General features: G+C 57.9%; 1 protein-coding gene across 1 annotated transcript in view; it reads right to left on the bottom strand.

The window, feature by feature from the left end:
* SLC7A5 (solute carrier family 7 member 5) overlaps positions 1-10602 on the bottom strand; it is a 32887-nt gene extending 22285 nt beyond the window's left edge. The window contains exon 1 of the mRNA XM_057534633.1: positions 9959-10602. Coding sequence (XP_057390616.1) covers positions 9959-10490 — 532 coding nt within the window. The 5' untranslated portion in view covers positions 10491-10602. The remainder of the gene's footprint in view (positions 1-9958) is intronic.
* Between the last annotated feature and the right edge of the window lie 3705 nt (positions 10603-14307).

Raw genomic sequence — 14307 nt, 5'->3', positions numbered from 1 at the left:
CAGGACCCCCTTGGGTAGCGCCTCCGGGACCCTCCCAGACCCTGAGCGCAGGGTGGCCGGCGGGGAAGCTGGCACTGCTCCGCCCACCAGCGTACGGGTGCCACCAGCCACCAGCCTCCGGGAGGGCGCTTATCTGAGCAGCTCCCAAAGGCTCCCGCCCAGCCTCGCCTGGCGCGACCTCTCACCCCGGCCTGACCGCCGGTTATCTCACTCTCCAGGCCCCAGGGTCCACGTCCCGATGACAACTCTTCACACATAGGCTGCTGTCAGCTGTCAGCAGCTGCGGGCCAGCCTCCCAGCCCCAGGTACACGCTGCGCAGCCGGCTGGCTGCCTCACTCGCAAGGGAGGGCTTGAAATGCAAGGGGGCCTGTTTTCATTTAAAAACACCAAAACAAAACAAAACAGAATACAAAAAACACACCCAAACCTTAGTTCCCCGAACCTGCACCCCCTGCACTGGAAGCATGGAGTCTTAACCACTGGACCACCAGGGAAGTCCCTCTGCTTAATATTCTGTAACAACCTAAATGGGAAAAGCATTTGAAAAAGAATAGATACGCGTATATGTATAACTGAATTACTTTGCTGTACACCTGAAACTAACACAACATTGTTAATCAACTATACTCGAAAATAAAATAAAAAATTTTTAAAGTTAAAAAAAAGAAACAAAAAAAACCACACACCCAAATCCATTTCCCTCTCTGACAGAGGGTAACACCCTGATGGGATTTATCAGGCCCAGTGACCAGGGCTGCCCCTGGATTTTGTGCATGCCGGTAACAAAATCTTCAACAATCCTGGCAACAAGGGCAAAGTATGAGCACCTGCCGCATGCTCTCCATCACTCAGTGCCCTCGGCACTCCCGGGGGTCCCCTCACCCTCACCCCCTCCGCTGACTCGAGGACAAACACACCAGACAAGGTCATGACCGAGGCCAACAGAACCATCTGAAACCAAAGCATCTGGGGAATGGCTGGCCCCCCACTCGTCAGAAAACCCATCTACTGTCCCCACGTCTCTGATGGGGTTGCAGCCGTGGACCCTCCCTCGTCCCCGGCCCAGTGTCTGTAGGGACCGTCCCCCCAGGATGGAAAGGGGAGTGCAGGTATCACTTGGGTTTCATGCAGCGTCCACGGGTCAGAGCCCCAGAGCCTAGAACCTCACTACCAAGTGAGTCCTACTAAGCCGCCAGTGGCATCGGCAAATGAGTCTCTGAAAAAGGTGCTTTCTGCACATGGATTTAGGACGCTTAATAAAAAGGGCCAATACTCGAGGCAAAGACAGTCTGAGGCCCAGCAGTAACTGCCACCCCACACAGGTGAGAGGGGCCAAGATGCCAGGCAGAGGAGCACTGTTTTACCCACAGCTCTGCTGGCAGGTCCCCGGCGGCCCCCGAGACAGGAGAGGAAGTGGCTGGCAGGCTGGGCGTGTTGCAGGAAGCCGGACCAGCCCGGTCTCTTGGGGCAGCAGCTGACCCCTGCGACTGAGGCCGGACGAGCCCTGGGCCCAGGCAGCCAGCCCACCCGCCGCCCGGAGCCTCTACCCGCCAAATAGCAGCACTCGCTGGGCACCTGGACCCGGAGCCCTGGCTGCAGGTGGGCCGAGGCTCCTCAACTGTGGCCAGTGAAACCCTGGGCTTGCGTGACCCAGGTGGCTGGGAGAGTGGCCAGCAGCGGGGGTGACCACCGACAAAGCATCCAGTCGCTCTGGCGTTCTTGTCCTGCCTTTACTCTACTGTCCAAATCCGCCCAGCACACGGGGACCCAGGGCTCACAGTGGGTACTCGGTGCATCGGGCCCTCTGCTCTGATCCTGGACGCCCAGATATCCACTGGGCTTGAGGAGAGCCCCCTCCATCCCAGGCCTGGCCCCCAGGAAGGCCTGGGCCTCCCCCACCCAGCATCTTCCCTTCCTGCCCTAACTCTGCTGCCTCCTAATAACAGATAGGTCTCCCACCCCGGAGCGTATCAGAGTCCCTGAGGACCTCGTAAAACAGGTCCCCGCAACCCAGAGCACCTGACTGGGCAGGCCCGAGAACCTGCATTTCTGACGGTTCAGGGAGAACCAGTGTGTGACTTCACGACGTGTAATTCACCTTTACTGGCTCTAAGAGAGTGCACGCACAGGACCCAACTGTACCTCAAACATCTGAGAAGGCGACCTCGCTTCCAGGCGCGCTCAAAAACAGAGCCCACTCAGGGTGACAGTCCAGCTCCTGACCCACCCAGGACCCCACCACTGGCCACTCCAGATCGGAGCCTCCAGAGAGTCTGGAAAACTGAAAGAAAATGAAGGAATTCTCAGGGGCAGGGGCTGCTCAGGTGGGACCAAGGGCTACAATTCCAGTGTCTGATCTCCGCAGAGAGAGGCAGCGGCCGCAGGAGCAAACGGACGCGAAACCTCAGTCCAGCTGGGACGATGCCCCTCAAACACCCCCGCCCTTGTCCAGCCACTGATTTCCTGCAAAAAGAATTGCTAACAGGCGGAGTCACATTTTCAAATGCGACCAGCCCTGGAACGTGTTTCACGTTTTCCATTTTTAACTGGGGCTGGGTGACGCCTGGCCACAGAGCTCCCCCTGCTTGGTGGTGGGGGTCTCAGCACATATCAGGAACAGGGCTGACACTTCATTTCAAAACACACCAGGACTTCCCTGGTGGCGCAGTGGTTGGGAGTCTGCCTGCCAAGGCAGGGGACACGGGTTCAATCCCTAGCCTGGGAAGATCCCACATGCCATGGAGCAACTAAGCCCGTGAGCCACGACTACTGAGCCTGCGCTCTAGAGCCCGCGAGCCACAACTACTGAGCCCGTGTGCCACAACTCCTGGGAGCCCACGTGCCTAGAGCCCGTGCTCCTCAACAAGAGAAGCCACCACAATGAGAAGCCCGTGCATCGCAACGAAGAGTAGCTCCTGCACAGCAACACAGCCAAAACAAAAATAAATAAATTAAAAATAATAATAATAAACAAAACACACCAGAAAAAAGCAGATTCAGTCCACTCTGAGATCTGCTGACACCCAAGCCCTGAGGTTAGCAGAAACCCCGCAAGTCTCACTTTTTTGGGTTCTTCTGAAGCAGAGCCCTGCAGAATACAGAGATTCCCAAAAGTCCCCCCGCCTCCAACCCCGGCCCCAAGGACAGCCAGGACCCATAGGAGGGAGCCCCCCTCCAAGTTGGCCCTGATTTCTAACATGCTGCGTGACCTTGGGCAGGTTACTCAGCGGGTCTGAGCCTCTGTTTCCTCATCAGCTAAACAGGAATAATGCTGCTGGCCCCACGGGTGCGTTTTAACATGCAGACACGCCGACTGGCACACCTGCCGAGTGAAAACGAGCTGAGGATGGCCGAGGCTGTGTGTGCAGGGGACTCCGCGGTTAGTCTCCATCCCTGGATCGCACCTCTGTGGTCTGGAATCCCCCCCCCACCAAACCTGCTGCAGCACCTGAGGGTGAGAGGACACTGCAGCATCCACCCAGCCCTCTCATTTGCTAGTTGGGGTCAATGGAGCTCAGAGAGGTTGTCTGACTTGCCGGAAGTCACACAGTAGTAGCCAGGGGAGTGGGGTGAGGATGCCCAGGCCTCCTAAGTCCCACTCCCATGTTTTGGCCACTCGACTGGGGTCTTCAACCCTGGCTGCCCGTGACAGGCTCCACCCCCCGCTCCCCCAGCACACACTGTGTGCACTATTACAGACCTGGCTCTGCCTGCGAGGGCCTCGGCGGCAGTCCTCCTGACCACGTGGTCCAAGGTGCAGCCAGGGAAGAGACCCACCAACCAGGGCAAGTCCCACAGGGCCCCACCCACCACGAACACATGTCTACTGACACCCTTGGAGGGGAGGGGACGGCTGGGTGCGGGGCACAGAAGCAGGCTGTCTCGGTGCTGGGGGGGCCTGGCAGGGCTGACTTCAGAACCCTACGACCCTGGACAACAGCCCGGGCTGAGAGTCCCTCCCCACACGGCCAGAGGGCAAGCCCTGGTCACCTGGGATGAGGCCAGACGTGGACCCTCGACGACCCTCTGTGCCTCAGCAGGTGAGCCGGCCCCCCAACCCCCCGACCCAGGAATAAGTGCTCATAACCGGACTCTGGTGACCTTCCCTCCCCACCCAGACCCCTGAACTCGGCTCCTCAGCTCGAGCTGTCAGCCCCTCCTGGAACAGGCCGCCTGGGGAATCTTCTCTCCCCACGCCCCTCCCGGCTGCCCTCACCCCACCCCCGCCTTGTCCTTTCCCTCAGCTCTGAAGGGGTCTGACACGACGGCCGGTAACACGCGGTTGCTGCTGTGTGGGGTGCCCAGCCAGGGTCCCTCCACCTGCTGCGGTGTCAGGCTCACCTGCTCTGTCGTGCTGCGTTCCTGGACAGTCCCTCCAACACCAGACCCTGGCCGTGATGGGCCGGCAAATCACACACCCTCTGCGGGCACAACGTGACCACCCCGCCCTCCTCCAGGCTCTGAAACACGGGCCCCGAGAGGCCCAGCACCCAGGCCCCGGGTCACGCAGCCGGAGAGACGGAGCCAGGGCCCTCGCAGGCCTTCCAGCTGACTCAGGCTGACAGGGCGCCCTAGAAGGGGACCAGGTGAGGACACAGCCCTGCAGCCAGCGTCCATGCCGAGGGCTGAATGCCGTACCGGCCTTGGGCAGCCCACGTGGACAGGGACAAATCGCTGGGTGGCCATGGGGTTACAGTGGGCCACGGGCCCACGTCTCTGGGCAGAGGCCTCGGTTCTGTACTGGCTCCGCTCGGGGCGACTCACAGACATCAGGCTGCCAGCCAGCAGCCAAGGTCAGGGTGACTCAGAGGGCAGATCGGGTTCCCTGTGTTCTGCAGATTGGTGCTGGAGGCTTCAGGAGCAGGCACACCCCGGGGGAGGGTGGCGCCCCCTAGAGAACGCCCCTGCCTGAAGGCAGCTCTGGACGGACAGGCCTGGGCGTAAAACCACACCCCTCCCTCCGGCTGCCCGGTCAGCCCACCCTCCCAAGCAGAATTCAGGATCCCGCCAGCACTGAGGAAAGAGCCAGGTGGGGAACTCCTGCCAGGATGTACATGGGCCCCCAGCCATGGAGCCAAGAAGCTGCTGGACTGGGCAGTGGTCCTGCTGGGGGGAGAGGACAGCGCAAAGCCCGTTGGTGGGGACAGGTGTGCTCTGGGCAGCTCCCCCAGCCACTCATCCAGACCAGGGCCCCGGAAGGTCACCCTGACTGACTGGGGGTGTGGCATCACGTGCCCCCCGGCCGCCGGCACCTGCTGTGAGCCCCCGAAGGAGGGGACCGGAACTGGAGGCCAGCGTGGGCACAGGACAGGCCCATGGCCCCTGGCGCAGCTGTCAGCTACCCTGCCCTGGAAGCCCGTCTGCAAAGTTCTGAGAGGAAGAAGGAGGTTTTTCTAGATGGCTCCCTATAAGGGGTCTGACTCCCCACAGCGCAGGGGCAGTGCCTCCCGGAGAGCCCAGGGCACACACACACCTCAGATCCACTAGCGTGCGCCCCTGACGACCGGGCGCCTGGACGTGGCGACCGACGCTGTCCCGGACGCCTGATTCCTCAGCACGGACACGGCCGTGTCCCCACGCCGGATAACAGAGGCGGCTCCGGAGGAGAAGGGCGCCACAGCCCCGCTGGCTGTAAAGTGGGGGTGATGACACTGATTTCCAAGGCTGGGCCGTTTATGCCGTGACGGGGGCACCGCTCTCGGGGGGCGGGGGAGGCTCCCGACCCAGACGGGGCCCCGGGGTCCTGGGAAGCTCTCACCGCGAGTCTGGGGTGAACCAGCAGGGTGGACACCTCTGAGCAGGGTCTGCACGTTCCACGGGATCATCAAAGGGGTCCGTGACCCAGGGGAAAAGGGTCAGCAATGCCCTCCCTCAGTCATGCGCTCTGTGAAGCACCCGCCACGCCCCGTGACCCGGGCGGGAGCGCTTTCATGTCTGGCCCAGGAAGTCGGATTTCAGGGCTAATTACCATGCTATCGTCTACACTCAGCTCACAGCTCGCGATTCTGGGGTTGCCAGCTCCTTGGAAACACCCAGAAGCCTCTGCTTCACGTGGCGAGGGGCTCAGGCCGGGCGGCTGGCAGGCGTCCAGACACCCTGAGCCGGGCTCGGGCTGTGTGCCGGCCTCGCTGTGACAGGCCTGTGAGGCCCGGGGACACAGCGGTGGACACGCCAGGAGGGGGGCCACGCCGGGAAGCCTGGGGGAGAGGGTGTGCTGCCACACCCCACCCCCTTCGGCTCATGACCCCAACCGACCAACTTAGCCTGGGGCCAGCTGGCCACGGCTCACCCCAGCCACCAAACCCCTGCCTCATCTGCACCCTCCCCTGCGGGGGACAGCTGTGCCCCAGCCCTGGGCGGGACCGCCCCCCAGGCAGGGCCGCGGTGCCACCTGTGCGATGGGCAGCTCAGCTCGGCCCCGGACGGGGAGACAATGGCCTTCCCTCCTCCTCTCTAACGCTCTCCTTCCTTCTTTCCACTAATAGAGGGGAGGAGAGCAGTTTGCAGGGTGGCTCAGAAGGTCAAGGGCGAACGCCAGAAGGAGGACACGGCTGAGAACAATCACAGCCACTGTGTGACTGGGGTCCCTGGGTGCCAAGCTCGTTAGACATGCAGTGGCCGAGGGTCCTCGCAAACACCCACCATGAACCCCCATGTCACAGACGCGGAAACTGAGGCTGGGAGGTCCCGTGAATTTCTCAAATCAGAACCCGGGTCTGTCCACGTGCAGAACGCAGGCTCTTTACCTGACACCAGCGGAAAACATCTCAGGTCACGGGTCCCCAGAGGAACAACAGCTGAGGACCCCCTGCCCCCACTCCACACAGGTTTGCCCGAGTAAGGGTGACAGTGGGGGGCGGGGGCAGCTCACTCTAGGGGAGCCTTGGCAACCCGGTCTGTCCCCTGTGAGAAGGCAGGAAGGAAGTGCTTTCCAGGCCGCACCAAGGGCCACCAAGCTGGAAGGGGACGCAGCGTCCCACTCTTGGCCACCAGCAGACCTGCCAGGTTCTACAAGATGGATGGATGATGTGCATGACAACTAGGGGGTCCAGGTGGCCGTCCTCCCCAGTGGGAGAGGGAGAGAGAAGGGCGGGCGACCAGGTCTGCGGCCACTTCCCTGACACCTACGTGTCCTGGGCAGGAGTGACCACAACAACTCAGACAGGCCCCGATCCAGCAGAGGGAGATGGGAGCCTGTTCAGACCCCTTCTCCTAGGAGTTTCCCCACGAGATAAAGGACTCAGGTCGCAGCTGTTTCTGAACCACAATGGCTCCCAGGTACCTGCCCTGGGCAGCTCCTCTCTGCGTATGCCTTGTCCAGCCTCTCCAGATCCCACTGGACCCATCACAGACAGAGGTGGCCAGGAAGGCTAGAGAAATTGCAGACGAAAACCCGGCCAGGTGAGAACCTCACCTCTCCCGAGTGACTTCTGCCGCAAAGATAAAACCCAGTGTCACCAGAATCTCAAACAAACGCTACCAAGTTTTCACTAAGTGATAAATAACCCGTGCAAACCTAGACTCACGCCAAACTCCCAGGGCCATCGGCAAAGAGTTACGGAGCTCGTGTCTCTCTCTCACCTTCATGACTCATTAAACACATGGAAACACCAGGGCCACGCCATGAAAGGGCCCCATTTCGTCAGACCTACCAGAAAAGGGACTCCTCCCCTCCCCCCATTTATACTGTCAGTGGGATCATTCTAAGCAACAAAGCCAACCTGAGTCACAATAAGCAGAAAGGAGCTGTCCTGGGGCGAGACCAGGGCACAGGAAAGATCAACTAGCAAAACCGAGAAGAACATGGCTCCAGAGCCCATGATACACTGTCCAAAGGGCAGGCCCTGGGGCTGTTCATGAAGCACCGGCGCGGGCTGCTGGGCCAGGGGCGCACGTGCCCCCTGCGGGGAGGGGCTCAGGAAGCACGCGATGCAGAAGGCCCTTTCTCCTCTCGAGGAGAGGTTCTAGAACCCAGCCTGTGTGCAATAATCGAACGACACTCAGAAACTTTCTGTGGCTTTTTGCTGCCTTCTCAGACAACCCGAAGAGCAGGCCCCCTCCCTGGACGGCCATAACCTTTCTCCGTGCCCACGAGAGCATCCCGTGCCAGCGGCTCTGAGTTCCGCCAGCCTCGGACAGGCCCTCGGACAGGCCCACGTCCCCCTCTAGACACAGCAGGCTCTAGACTAGTGCTCACTCCTGCAGACAACGTATCCCTTTTTGTTACTGAAAACCTCCTTTCCATCAGAAAAAGCAACACACACACACACAACACACTCACATGGGTGGTTCAGAGGAAAAGAGCTGAGAATGGCTGATGGACACACGAACAACGTCACCCTACCTCACACCAAGAGGTGCTGTTCACGTGACCCTCCACGCTGGTGACTGGAGTCCTGGTGAGGGTGTACCCACCACAGCCCCTCCAGAATCCATCCCGAGCCTTTACCTGCTTAAACCCAAAAGTTTAAGAAAGTAAGAGATCCATTTTCCAAGACTAAAAAGTGAGCCCTTTAAAGGCAGTATTATGTCATTACGTCCTGGGCCAAAACATTAAATAAAATCTAGCAATGACGAAAATCACACAATTAAAATTCTTTAATTGAGGCTTTTCCTTACTCAGCCCAAAGCATCGTCTGAGAAGCCCACCAGAAGCCACAGGTTCCCCCGTCCTCAGGCAGATCGACTGTTGCTGTGACTATTCCTACATTTGGACCAAAGGTTTTTATAAGCTGAGATCCTCATCGCTGAGACTCCCCCCAAAGGCAAAACGCCCCCCTCCCCCAAAGTAGTTGCTCTGTCAGGGTCTCAGGTCTCCTGGGGTCACCACTTCCCAGAGCGTGCCTCAGAGTTCTGAAAGCCCCTCAACAATACCACCACCACGCACTGAGCTTATGCAGGAAGCTGGTCCCCACGCTCCAGAATCCCAAGAGCAATCAGCATGTACTGCTGGTCAGAGCCGCTCCGAGGGATGATGGGCACAGTCCCCTGAGTCTTGGGGCTCGGACAGAAACCACAAACCAGCCCTGTTGGCTCTGCACTTCTGTGCACCGTCAAGATGCAGACAGAGCCTCAAATCAGGTGGCAGCTCTGAAAGCAGGACACTTCCATCTTGCCAGCCTCCTTAGATGTTTGCCAAGGGGTAGGAGTAAAACTGCAGCAGCCAAAAAGCAAAGAAAATTACGTGGCTTTTGGTACAAATGATTTTATTTTTTTTCTGAAATCCCACCAGAAAACAGCCCACCAAACGTACCAGGACCTCCTCCACCAACATACTGGGACCTTATCCACCAACATTTGGACTGTACCCAATGGCTGTATTTCAGCACAACTTGGGACCCCAAAGCCACCCGGCACACATTTAAGCCTCAGCCAAGCACCTCTCTTTTACAACTCACTAGGCAACCTTCAGGGGACTCAACACTGCTGCCTACACGAGCAACTCATTCACTGCCCACACAGAATCTTATTACTATTGGTTTTGTATGAGTCAGCCTTTCCTGATTAGCTGGTTTGAATGAGGTGTGGGTTTTTTATGGTATTTTCCTTTTTAAACTACAATTTCTCTCTTGATAAAGAGTAACCCTTTGGGAACTCAAATAGACAGGAAGTTGGCTTTTCAGGCACTCCACGTGGGTGCCTCGCAAGAAAGTAAGGAGATTGCTTCAGCTCCAAGGGCTCTGGATGGACTAAGTGGGAAGGTTAGTTCCGGCCAGAGGCTCTGGGCGGGGACCCTGCTGCCTGCAGAATTCCCAAGGCGGTGAGGAAGCGAATGAATGAAACGCACGTGGGTTCTGGGGCTAGTGCCCTCAGTCTAAAACTGCGGGGTCGGCCCGGGGCCGCGGGATGTGGGGATGGTCAGGAGTGCGGGGAAGGGCCCGGGACGCGGGAGCGCGGCGACCTCGGCTCGGCGCCCCCCACCCGTCCGCCCGCCGGGGTCCCAGGGCCGATACTCACGCACGCAGAGGCAGGCCACGAGCTTGGCGGCCTCCTCGGGCACCGGGCAGGTGGGGAAGAGCGGCTTGAGCAAGTAGGTGGCGAAGACGAGCGCCACGATGTACTGCGAGGAGGGCCGGATGATGAGCAGCTCGATCCAGAGCTTGAGAAAGGCGGGCAGCGAGCCGTAGACCTCGAGCATGTAGGCGTAGTCGCCGCCCGACTTGGTGATGGTGGTGCCGAGCTCTGCGTAGCAAAGCGCGCCCACGATGGAGAACACGCCGCACACGGCCCAAACCACCAGCGCCAGCCCCGGCGAGCCCGCCTCCTTGAGCACGCCGGTGGGCGTCACGAAGATGCCCGAGCCGATGATGGTGCCCACGATGATGGCCACGCCATTGAGCAGCGTGATGCTGCGCTTCAGGGTCACACCCTCGCCCTCCGCGCAGTCCGCGCGCCGCGCCGCCAGCATCCGCTCCCGCGCCTGCCGCTCCTCCTCCTCGGCCGCCGCGGGGGCCGCAGCCCCGCGCCGCTTCGGGCCCGAGCCCGCCATGCTGCCGCGCCGACCGCGCAGGGCAGAGCCGGACAGGGCCGGTCACGGGGCGCTCGACTCCCAACGGCCAGAAGCCGCTTTGCCGGCGTGGCCACTACGTTAGCCGGCTCCGCGCTGCGCCTTTTATAGGACGCTGCCGGCCCCGCCCGCCAGGCCCCGCCCCCTGCCCGCGCCGCCTGCCCTGCCCTGCCCGCCGCCGTTTACTCGTCTGGCTGGGGTTCGGTCCCCGCCTCTGTTGAGAAGCACCGGCCGGCCCCGCCACGCGCACGTGGAGCGCGCGGTGTCCCGCGGAGCATGGCGGGCGGTCCGGACCCCACGTGGTTCCGGGGGATCCCAGCTCCGCCCCGCGAACGTGGAACGCTGGGCTCCTTGCTCTCCTAGCTAGCTCCCTCGTCGCCCCCGCCCCGCTCCCGCGGCGGCCCCGAGCGCGCACTGGGGGCCCCGCTGCTCGTGTGGGAGCGGGCGGTGCAGCAGGGCCGACCTGGGGCCACAGCACAGGATGGATGGGATTTGGGGCGCCTTTGGGGCTCACAGAAGGCACACTTGTTCCGCTGGCGGGCGCCCAGCCCTGGGGTGGTAGGATCCGTCACGGTCTGCTCACCCTGGGGACTTGATAAGTATTAAGATGATCGGAACCACCTCTCCTGGGGGGGGGGGGTTAGAGGGCCTGAGGTCCTGAATCCCAGGCTGAAGGAGTGCGATCTCAGAGAAGAGGGAAGCGCTGAGGCCACATCGGAACTCATTCCTGGGCTCAGAAATTCTAATTTTATCCCAAGGGGAACCTCCTTGCCAAAGAGCAGCATTCAGGGGCTCACAGATTTGAGAGGTAGCAACACAGACCCTGGGAAACCAGGAATCTGCAGAAGCTCCGTTAAATTGACAAAATGGGGGTTCCCTGAAGGAGCACCATGAGAACCCCCTCCCCCAAATCTACCTGGAAAATCCAAAGGCAGGCTGCAGGGTGAAGGGGCTTTAGACTTAAAGAACTCCAGGGGCTCCTGGATAGGAGGGGCGGCCAAGTAACTAGCGGTCAGAATGGGGAACGCAGGATGACCAGTCACCCCAGGCCTGGAAGCAGGAAAGAATCAGAAATACTACCTGATTAAACTGACATGTGCACAGAATTTATAATCCCATCGCAGGCAAGTTTAGCCAAGGCATGTCATTTGGACCTTCCACGTCCCCCCCCAATCAACCCCCCCTTAAGAGGCCAGCTCTTCATCTGCAGTGTTCCAACCAAATGAAATCTTGGCAGCTGGAAGGTCACACAACACAAATATTAGCTTGCAAGATGTCTAAGTTGGTGGCTTAGGGGGAATCAGAAATAATCTCTCTGCTCTTGTTCTTCCCACTGTCCTTTCCGAGGGTGCTGCTTGGCAGAGACCAGATGACCAAGGGCTGAGCAAACTTCCTGAGCCTTTATCAGGCGCTGTGCTGAGCCCTCCGCGTGCAAAGCCTTATCTAATAGAGGAGGTGCGGTTGTTTCTATGCACGAGGAAACTGAGGCTTAGCAGAGCAATGGAACTTGTCTGACCAGTACCCTGAACCTCCATGGTATACTTCTGGTCGTTCTGCCACCCCTCTTCTTGTGGTTTATTTGCCACTAAGTACATCTCAGGATGTATTTTGCTTTCACGAGGATGGCAGTTATTTGGCAATGCTCTAAGGAGAGGTCCCAAGCACCTCCACCCTGTATTCCCGCAGCTGACACCTGCAGGTGCCGGCCACTGCACCGGGCTCCAGGCAAGTGGCAGTGAGTACCTCCTCCAGACACAGAGAAGCAATCAATAATTGCACACAAGAGTGTAAAATTAACAACCGTGATAAGCCAAGGGCCCTAAGGGGCCAGAGAGCCGGTCGGAAGGAACCAGGACACTCCAATCCAGCTTTCCTTGAGTGAGAATTAACAAGGGAGGCGGAAGGAACGGAACATGCACGTGGACTGTTGGTGCCTCCTGTGGGCTCCTGGGAAGCTGCAGGAGACTTAATAGCTGGAAGGTGATAACACCGCAGGGGTGTCTCCACCATCCCACAGCAGAGACACCACCACTGTCAGTTTCTGCTTGGTTTTCATATGATACCGTACTAGATTTCCAAGGGCAAACTTGCTTTGAAATATATATATACGTATATATACATACTTATACATGTGTGCATATGTATACGTACACGTATGTGTGTATCTCAGAATTCCCTGATGCAAGTTAAATGAAGCAGTAAAACGCCTTACTGGAAATCTCTCTAAAATCTTAGCTAAGAGCACCATCTAGTGGTAGAATGACAAAGGAGCTTTTTGTCCGAGGCAGGTTCAATCCGCTCACTCTGCGGCACTCCTTCCAGTGCTAACCAGTAATTTCTTAAAAGTTGTGTCATTTATGACCCCTTTGGGGAAGCCTCTTTCTCCTGTTTGGAGGCTCAGCGGCTCTGGTTCCAATCTTGAGAGAGAGAAGCCCATCACAGGAAGGTAGGCTGGACGCTGGGCCAATGTAGGAGCTGCCTTGAAGCTTTTTCTGCACGCTCTCTGAACTCTGTCCTGTTACCTCCAAACCTTCAGTGATTTTTTCAGATTCCTGATGGAAAAATGTGGGCTGCAGAAAACGGGGAGGGGGTGTGGGGAAATGGGTGAAGGTGGACAAAAGGTACAAACTCTCAGTTATAAGGTGAGTAAGACCTGGGGGGTCTAATACGCAGCATGGGAACCATAGTTAATAACACTGTACTGTATATTTTGCTAAGAGATTAGATCTTAAAAGTTCTTATGACAAGAAAAAAAATTGTAGGTATGTGAGGTCATGGATGAGAACCGAACGTTTTGTGGCAATCATATAGCAATATAAACAAATATCAAATCATTATGTTATACATCTGAAACTAACGCAAGGTTATATGTCAGTAAAACTGGGGAAAAGGAGATGGGAGGGGAATTTCATGGCAGCAGTATAAACCACGGGCTTGAGAGTCAGAATGCCTGAGTTCCCACCTGGGCCCCGCTGCATACCAGCTGAAGGAACTTGGGCAAACCCTACCCCGCTCTGGGCCTCAGTTTCACTTTCTATACAATGGGAATAATAGTACCTACTACAAATGAACTAATATACGTAAAGCACTCAGATCAGTGTCTACCCCCCAAAAAAACAACTTGATAAATAGCAGCCCCTAGTAGTAGTAATAGTGTCTATAAAATGGCTGGAAAATCGAAGAAATTTACACCAAAATGGTAACAGCAGCCAGTGCAGAACTGCACTGACTCGCATCACGCAGAGGGGCTGGTGGCCCAGGCTCCAGAAGGAAGCTCTGGTGGGGTCAACCCAAGCCTTGGCTTCCACATCTGCAACACAGGGGGAAGTAATAGTACTTCTTTCTTATGTTGTTTGAGGTTTAAGTGAGACAAGGCGTGTGCAACCTCTCAGGCAGCGGCAGAGTAGAGAGCGAGCACCCTGCCCTCCCCGACAGGGTGCAGTTGTACACGCCTAGGTTGACCTGTGTCATCCTTCTGTCTCGTTGGTGAAGAGGCAGAAAGTTGGGAAGTGGGTAAATAAGACAGTTCTTTGCATGCTGTTGCAATCTCGGCCTTCTTACCGCGCAAGGTCTGTGGTTTTGATCCCTACGAAGAATCCAAGGGTGATGGCCTGAAGTATGTACAGTCCTATTAGGTCCTGGCTCTCCTTTTTTTTTTTTAATTTATTTATTTATTTTTGGCTGCGTTGTGTCTTCGTTGCGGTGCACGGGCTTCTCACTGCGGTGGCTTCTCTTGTTGCGGAGCACGGGCTCTAGGGCATGCAGGCTTCAGTAGTTGGGGCATGCAGGCTCAGTAGTT

The sequence above is a fragment of the Balaenoptera acutorostrata genome, chromosome 19 (genome assembly GCF_949987535.1).
Source record: "Balaenoptera acutorostrata chromosome 19, mBalAcu1.1, whole genome shotgun sequence".
NCBI lineage: Eukaryota > Metazoa > Chordata > Mammalia > Artiodactyla > Balaenopteridae > Balaenoptera > Balaenoptera acutorostrata.
Note: the sequence above shows the minus strand (reverse complement) of the source record. Positions and strands in the feature narration are given on the sequence as shown.